The 8,790-nt window shown below is 38.4% G+C and overlaps 1 protein-coding gene and 1 long non-coding RNA gene across 2 annotated transcripts in view; one reads left to right on the top strand and one right to left on the bottom strand.

The window, feature by feature from the left end:
* The window catches only part of LOC123522507, a 21,626-nt gene extending 15,061 nt beyond the window's left edge, over nucleotides 1-6,565 (top strand). The window contains exons 2-3 of the long non-coding RNA XR_006680764.1: nucleotides 1,413-1,542; nucleotides 6,312-6,565. This is a non-coding gene — a long non-coding RNA (uncharacterized LOC123522507). The remainder of the gene's footprint in view (nucleotides 1-1,412; nucleotides 1,543-6,311) is intronic.
* Nucleotides 493-8,790, bottom strand: part of SGO1 (shugoshin 1) — a 12,006-nt gene continuing 3,708 nt past the window's right edge. Inside the window, exons 4-8 of the mRNA XM_013005064.2 lie at nucleotides 7,405-7,481; nucleotides 5,728-5,786; nucleotides 3,812-4,630; nucleotides 2,739-2,931; nucleotides 493-2,530 (exon numbers count right to left, since the gene is read on the bottom strand). Coding sequence (XP_012860518.1) covers nucleotides 2,428-2,530; nucleotides 2,739-2,931; nucleotides 3,812-4,630; nucleotides 5,728-5,786; nucleotides 7,405-7,481 — 1,251 coding nt within the window. The 3' untranslated portion in view covers nucleotides 493-2,427. The remainder of the gene's footprint in view (nucleotides 2,531-2,738; nucleotides 2,932-3,811; nucleotides 4,631-5,727; nucleotides 5,787-7,404; nucleotides 7,482-8,790) is intronic.

The following is an 8,790-nucleotide window of genomic DNA, read 5'->3' as shown; positions in this document are numbered from 1 at the left end:
CCACTGGATCCACAAGACTTTCCACCCACTGGCCTGTGATCTTCTTGCATTTGGCATCATTGCACGTGTTTCATGAGTCTGAAGAGGAATTTAGAGATTGGCATTGGACATATAAGCTAATACTGGGCTTACAGACTTGTTCTGGACTGGGCTGGCTGTTTTCTCAATACTGAATTGCTCTTGTACATAAAACTCTTTTTGAGTGTCTTATTAATATTTCTCTGGTCTACCAAGACTAACACATGCACCTACACAAAAGCATACTGTTCACTGTAGCACTGATTTGTAATAATGAAAAAGTTGAAAACAAACTCTCTTAAAAAACAAATTGATGAATGAACAACTAAATTGTATGATGTGTGAAATATATTCCAATAAAACCATTTAAACAAAAAAGACGAATTGATTTGTTCTGGTTTATTTGCAAAATATACAACAATGAAAATAATCTACATCAACCGATATATACACATATATATCTCTAAAAAATAATGTTAAAAGTCTGCCACTACAAGGTATGTACAATGTGACATGATATAAAATGTTAAAATATAAAGTAATACTTAACATTTTGTGGACATGACAGATACAAAAACAATATACAGAAACATTAACACTAATTTTAGGATAATGGTTGACTTTGAGAACAAAAAGATGAGGCTCAAAGTTGCCAAGAAAGTATCAAGAAAGAATAATCTACAAAGCAAAAGCAGTCAGTGGTCTAGAACAACAAATGGTACACTTTTTCTGTGGAGGGCCAGAAAGTAATTATTTTGTTTCATAAACCAAAATGCAAACTTGTGGCTACCATGTAGGTTCTTGGTGCCCTGGTGGCACAAGCGTGGCCAGCGGCAGCTCAAAGCCACCAGTGGCTGTGGGAAGAGGAGCTCTCTGCTGCCGTGTTTAGTTTCACAAAGCTTGGGAGTGAAGTTCTACTCTGTCCTACAGGGTGACCAGGAGGCAGAATTGACGTGATGGCAGTGGGTTTAGCCACATGTGATTGGTTACTGAGCACTTGAAATGTGGTTACTGTGACTGAGGAATTGGGTTTAAAATTTTATGTAATTTAAGATAGCCACTCTAGAGTTTACGTGATCCAAAATAAATAAATAATGTAGTCGTTCAACAAGAGCCTGTGCTTGGATAATAAGATGTACGAATCAATGATTTAGGAAACTGAACAATTTTAACTGATGAAAGATTTTGGATAGATATGAGTAAGATGGGGAATGCAGGAGGATAAAGACATAGTAAAAAAATTGGCAGCAAAAATTAGAATTTGACAATGAAGAAACAATCTAAAATTGACTGTGGCAATGAATACACAGTTCTCTCATGTACAGACTTGTACAATACATGAATTTTATGTCAATAAAACTGCTAAAAATAAAATGAGACTCTGTTGTTCACAGTTTGAAAGAAAGAAGTGTTCGGTTGGGAGAGTGGACGGGAAGCTAAGCATTTCATGGCCATGACCACAGAGAGCCCCAGGGAAACACAGCAGACACGACTAAGGAGGAAGAGGACAGTGGCAATTAGAAGGTAAGACATCCAGTCTATCTTTGGTATGTGAAGAACCAAAGGAAAACACAAACCTAATGGAACAGGAAACTTTATTGGTCATTCAAAATGGAGGAACTATCATGCTTTAAAAGTTTAAAGAAACAAATTAACTAATTGCCTCTCACTCGTTCATCATAAACTTTAAAAAGTGCAAATACGAAAAGCCCTTGATATTTTCACAATATTCATTAAATATCCTTTAATGAATTTGACGTTTCTGACTAAAGGAGGAGCTGCTCTGAAAGCCCGTGCACGTGATTTTGTTGAGGCAGCACTTTGAATGCTGGGGCTTTTGAGTTAGTGTACCGAGTGGTGCCTGAGCCCGTCACTAACCACAAGCTCGCTAATCGTGAGCGCGGACATTCCGGCGGACAGAGTAAATACAGTGCAACAAGGGATCCATGAACGACGTAGGTGAACCCTCCTGTCACCGTAAAGCTTTAGTTTACCGAAGTATAAAGGATTTCAAAGATCGGCAACTCGTCTTCACCATTCATTCACTCTAGGATCCCTCATTGAAGGGAGAGACGAAGGATGCCAAAGACTTACAATGAAAACGTCTTAATTTAATCATCATTATTTTCAGTAATACACATTGGGGTTAAAATGAAAGATTTTAGGTAGTATAAGAAATCTACACTATTACAGTCGTTAAACCCATTTACGTATCTTTAAAAGCACAAAGAAAAAACTAACTACATTTATTACATTCTAAGTACAGTTTTGAAAAGAAGTTCATGATCAGGGGGCCAGTCTACGGCAATACTTTGACCCCCAACCCCCAACACAGCCTCTCACAAGCACCAGAGGGAGGTATAGGATAACTTTCACGGCACCGAGCCAACGTTCCAGTACAGTTGCTGATTACTTTTTCCTCTTACTACTGCGTCGAGAGTCCTTTTTTTGCTTGAAAACGGGAGAATTCAAGAAACACAAATCTGTAAAACGGTCCCCCCTTCTTAGTTTTCTGTAAGGGTAGAAAGAGATCTTAAGTTTAATTATAAGTATCTTAACATTCGATATAAAATTATTGTATAACATGCCCATGTTAGCATTTTCAATTTGATTTTATCAAGCTTCACTTTCAAGTAAGATTCATTCTTGAACAAAGCCATGTAATCTTATTCTCCCCAAATGTAGCACTAAAATCGAAGTCCCACAAATCAAATACTTACGAAGAGAGTGTGGGCTCCTTGTAGTTCACGCTGACAGTGCACCGGCGTTTAGGCACAGACAGTGCTGCTGGGCTTCCCGGATTCTTTTTTGGAGACAGAGAAAGTTTTCTGATTCTAATTACAGGACTCAAGGACACATTGGTAATATCCTTCAGACCAAGATGAGGTGATGGCTGATTTTCAGGTGGAGCACCTATTAAAATATCCTTTAATGAATATGGTTTCAAAACAGTCACAAGAATGAAAGTTGTACTCAACTATGTAACAGAAAATCATAAAGTCCAGGATTTCATCCCACAAGGCACCCTCATGTTGCAATGGCTATGCACTGGGCTGCTAACCAAAGGCTGGTGATTCTAACCCACCGAGTGGCTCAGAGGGAGCAAGAACTGGTGATCGGCTCCGGTAAGGGTTAAGAAACTAACCAAACTCACTAGCATAGTCGGTTCTGACTCATAAGCAAACTTATATAAGATTTCCAAGGTGGTAAATCTTTATGAAAGCAGTTAGCCTCCCAAGGAACGGCTGCTGGGTTTGAACTGTCGACCTCGAGGCCAGCTTCATCAACAGGATCCAGACGACTTCTCTCATAAATAACCTAGAAAACGATGGGTCAGTTCTACTCTATCACAATCTGTTGCTGTGAATGGAAAATATCTTAATGGCACCCAATAAACAGATTCAATTTTTATTTCATTTTCATGGGGAGGGTTCAAAGGAATATATGTATAAAGATAACTTAACTCCATTTAATGCTTAACAAGTCCCGACCTCCTTTGAGGGACTCATTTCTTGGAAATAAAAATGCTTTCAACTCTAGTATTTGCTGTTAAAGAGGAAGTATTTGTTGTTAAAGAGGATTTAACTTGAAGTAGGTCAGAACAACACAACTGTGATTTCCACCCTCAGCCTTCCACTGTTTGATGAGTCTGTTAACTTCCCCCAAAGTCAGACAGATGGTAAATCTCTAACTTCCCCTAGAGACAGATGGCGAGTACAGTATGGTATATAAGCATCAGGAACAATCATTTATCATAAACATTAAAAATGCATACAGACAAATGATCACTCACTGGTAGGAGTGTGGATTGGCTTGGAATCCTCCATCTCTTTTTCATCCGTATCTTTTAATGTTCTTTTAGATCGAGGCCTGGTGCTTGGGCTCCTACCTGGTCTGGTGTTGAGATTTTGAATGTCCTTGCAAACGTTTTTGGAAGGCAAATAGAAGTCATCCGAATCCTCTCCTGAGTCACTGGATTCACTGTCGATCCCGTCAGACTCACTGTTGCTTTCTTTACCTGTAGAATCACTGCTTGTTGCATTTTGCCGGAAAGGAGTTAGATGAACACCTTCTTCCAGATTAAAATTATAAGCATCATTGGAACAGACAGATTTGTCCAATTTTTTTTGGGAAGCAGTTTTCTTATTTTCACTTTTGCTCCCTTTACATCTTGTCACAGCCTTAAATTTTCTTCCAGCTTTTCTATTCTCTTCTCTTTTTCTTCTTTGTGCATTTCTATTCTTAGCTTTCGTTTGTTCAGATTTAGCCTCTAAAATGACTTCATTTGTTTTAGTAAGACTTCCTGGGTGAGTCAGCTTTGGAGATAAGTTGATTTGGTCCTTGTCCCACGGACAAACATCTTGCTTTACATCTTCAGGTATGTGCATGTTTAACATTGGGTCTGCAAATGTCATTCTTTCTAATTCAAAAAGTTCTGTCAAATGACTGGCTTCAGAGCCACCAAATGTATCTAATTCATGTATATTGTTAAAATGCTTCTTTAAACCTTGACGGAGAGATACAGTTTTAGGTAAGGCATCATTAGGAAACTTAGCTCCAGGTGAATCCAAATCAAATCTTAGCCTTTCATGAGCAACAGGAGGGATCTGCTCTGAGAATTTAAAAAATAAAGAAAAATATTTTCACTTTATGGAAATTTTAATCACAAGAATCTTAGCCTAATATTAATCACATTAAAATACAGTGCCTAAAAAGGAAGTCATCAATATTTCTCTGACATTTACTTAAGTAAATAAAAAGCTTCAAACTTGAACATTAACATTTAATTTACTTGGCAACGATCAACTGATGACTTACATCTGACTAGTGAAAGACTCATGTAATAATTTAAAAAAAAATTCTAACTTGGGGTTTGTTTAAAAAATGAACAATTGAATTGAAACCCCTAACTTAGTCCTCAGTAAAATCTACCATGTATTTTATTTGGCTATTCCATTACTAGGTTCTGTGGGTAATAAGAGAATGCTTAGAATCTCACTGGAATCATAAACTTTATCTGTATGAAGAAAATCAAACGAGTAACTTCCAAATGAGTAGTCTGTATGTATCTGTGATTATAGGTTCAGAGAACTTCTTATCCTAAAGACGGACAGATAAAGAGGGATCTAAGTTATTGTTTGAAAAATGAGTAAGATGTAAATAGTTGGAAAGCCTTTCAGGTGAGAAATATAATCCCTATGCTTAGGAAAAGCGAGCACATACATCTGGTTACCCATCCTCAAACACCACCCTCCTTCAAAGCTTAGATCACGTGAAGGCAAGTGATGCCTAAGTTGGCACATCGATTTCTAACAGGAAGAGCAGAGTTTGGGAGTTCAATTTGGATTGAAACCATAAGTTGTACCAGCTGGGCTCCTCAGATATATTTTCTTTGGGTCTAAATACAATGAGATTGACAGGAGCTGTATTTCGAGCTTGCTGTATGTAACATGCCGAGTGCAGAGCCTGCCAAACATGCAAGGCTGGGTAAACTGTCGCTTGAGCTATGGCCGAGGATCTGCGGAGTTAGGGCACAGCAAACATATACATTTTAAATTCTATTATTCTGTGTGAAATAAAATGGCTTTCTCCGAGCAGATTTAAAATCTTAAAACAAAAACAAAACAAAAAAATCCCAAGTAATTTAAATCGTGTTATTTGTAAAGACCTGTTGCCCTTAATAATACTTTATATTCTCACTTGAATTACCTTTTATTTGGAATGATTCTCCTTGTTCTGGAAGGTCAGCTTCCTGAGGAGGCATTTGTCTTAGAAAATATCAATGAAAAAAAAAAAAAGTAAATAAAAGACATTGATCAAAAAAGCATGCAAGAAAAACAAATTTGATATTTTCCTAAGTTAAAGGCTTTTTATTTTTAGTATTGTTTCATAATTCCACTCCAAATTAGTACATCTGTTCTGTATCAAAGGAACCAGAAACCATCTAATTACATAGAAGCTGGTTTGTTTTGACTGAGAATCAACGTCTACTGGAAGTTTATGGACCAAGCTGTTCAAGTTGGACAGCTCCTCCTGAAAACATGCCAGAACTTTTTTGACTGCAGAGACAACCAATCAAAACGAACTTATCAGATGTTTTCAGAGAAGCCACTTGATCCTCTATCGTTAGGAGCCTGCTTCAATCAAGATCAGAACTGTGATGTGCTGGCAGTGGCACATGTTCATGGTGCTGCGGTTGCAATGCTGATGAACTCGTTTACCACTCCCTTTTCTTTAAAACCTTCTTTGGTTCATTGGATTAGAAAATTTCTTTCTGCTTTCATACTCTACAGGTAGCTTCAATGCAATGGAAAGTTCAATCTTTACTCTCTGGAGAGACTCCCCTACAGACATCAAAATAAAAAAGCGTTCCAGGTAACAGAGCTATGGTAGCCACCTCTGAACTACTTTGGAAACCCTAAAATTCAATCATTTTTGTGGTGATGATTGTACATCTCCTCTCGATGTGATGGAACTATTAAATTGTATGATATGTGAATTATATGCCAATAAAACTGTTGGGGAAAAATTCAATCATTTGAATCGATTCAGGATGAAAATAAATCAGCGGGAGTAGAAAGCACATTTGTGGTTACGTCCGTGAGAAGAGCTGACAGACTGCAAAAGGACAGGAGGGACATGTCCAGGTGCTTCTCACTAAGGACAATTAGGTGGCCCGGAAGATATTTTATGGTTGTGAAAAAAGAGGGGTTGCTACTGGCATCTAGTGAGTAGAGGCTAAGAATGACGCTAACCATCCCACCATACATCGGGTGCCTCCGTAACAGAAAATCACGTGCCAAGACTGGGAAGCCCTGGGCTGGAGTGATGGTAATGCCCTTCGATCCTGAGGCTCTGCTTTCAAGGGTGTTCGTTAGTCAAAGTAACCAAATTGCATTTTGCCATGTATAAGTATACCAATAAAACATAAACGGATAAAATAGATTTCATTCAAGAGAAGATGAGGATATGAGTTTTAGGGAGTCTGACTGTATTTAAAATAAACGGATCCAGCAAAATAGTGTAATAGCTATGTTAAACATTGTTTTATAATACTTATTTTGTACCCAGACGATTTGTAACACTGGCAAGAAAAAAAACGTTTGAATAACCAAATTCTTAGACTGAGAACACGATAGAGAAGAATACTATTATGTTTGAACTTTTTGGACAAGACTTTTTAATTCCTGGCCAGTAAGAAATAAGAGGAAAAAAGAAAAAAGAAGCTTTAGGTTGGTTATTTGTAATAGACTTTCAATTTATGAAATGTTCTTCCATATTTTGTCAATAAGCACAGTAGACTCCAAATGTAATTCAACATAATGCAAACTTCCTTTCAGAACTGTATCAAGGTTTATGATTATTACTACAGAATTTGATACTAACGGTAAATTCGTCCCCAACAACTCTCCAGCGCTGCCATCGTTACTGGAGTTCACTCCGGAGGGGCTGACTTCCCGGTTCTGTTAATTGAAACACAAGAAACCAATGTTACAAGGATTCAGGACAGAGCTTCAGGTATTCAACAGTAAATACTTATTGACAATTGATAATGGAGCCAGCCTCTGTCCTACGAGCTGGGGCTACAGCTGCTGCAGTGTTACGAGGACAATACATAGGGTGATGTGGCCGAGTAATTGCTATTGGAAGGTTCTTTTGGACAGGGTGACTTTGAGCTCCAATTTGAAGAGCATGAAAGAGTTATTCACTGAAAGGACAGGGGGAGAGAAAGCCAGGAAGCAGCAGCTACAGAAGGAAAGCTACAATATAGGAAAAACCTTGCTGGCATGCGTGAGAGCGCGCTTTGTGTATGTGTTGGCTGGGTCACAGTCTGTACGAATGGTAGGGGGCCATGGAAAGGTTAGATAACATAGGAGTTTGAGAGCCAGGAGTTGGATTTTGGTTTCAGTGTGATAAAAACAACAACTAAATGAGGGGCCTGAAAAAAGTTTATGATATAGGGAATTGCCTTTTCACTCATTTTTTTCCATGAACTTTTTGAAGCTCTCATTATACACATTAAACTGAATGAGGTAAGCAACCTGAAATGTAATCCTGTTGAATTTTACACTTTTTTAGTCAGTACAGCTAATGAGCTGGAACTAGTATTATAATGGAAGGTAAATTACATCCCCAGCCCCATATATTAAAAAGTACATAATTATCTTTGTTGTATGGATGTATGAACTCTGTCACTGACTCCTCCAGTCAGGGCCATGCAGTTCCAATTCCATTCTCAACTCTTTGCCACACCCTGACTAGTATGGTCTAGATTTCTCGCCCAGTCTCCTGGACTATGTGCCCAGTGCAACTGTCTGCACTGGCAGAGGAAAGAGATGGAGAGAAGAGTAAATTCTACTCTGGTAACACCTGGCACTCACCACTGCTTTCCTTTTTCTGCCCCAACCCATTTCCCTGGCAGAGGCTTCTGGGTAAAGGGAAGGAGAAACTGGCTCATCATTACTCCTCTCTGTATTAATGTGCAACGAGACACAAGGAATATCCTAAATTAAACTTTCTCCATGTGTGCTTGGCTGGCAGATATGAGCCCGTTCTATACAACCTTGGACACAAAACAGAATAAAGAATATGGTCAGTAAAGTGTTCAGGATACTTGTTTGGAAGTCATTGTATAGCCTTCCTTATTTCACCAATACATAAGCATGATGAAGAGGGCTCAGGCCGGGTAGTGTTTGGTTCTGTGATGCATGGGGTTGCTGTGGGTTGGAATTGACCCATGGCACCTAACAACAACACTATGCAAATAAAATT

The sequence above is a fragment of the Echinops telfairi genome, unplaced genomic scaffold, assembly GCF_000313985.2.
Source record: "Echinops telfairi isolate 266 unplaced genomic scaffold, ASM31398v2 ScPeMD7_7420;HRSCAF=8458, whole genome shotgun sequence".
Lineage (NCBI taxonomy): Eukaryota > Metazoa > Chordata > Mammalia > Afrosoricida > Tenrecidae > Echinops > Echinops telfairi.
Note: the sequence above shows the minus strand (reverse complement) of the source record. Positions and strands in the feature narration are given on the sequence as shown.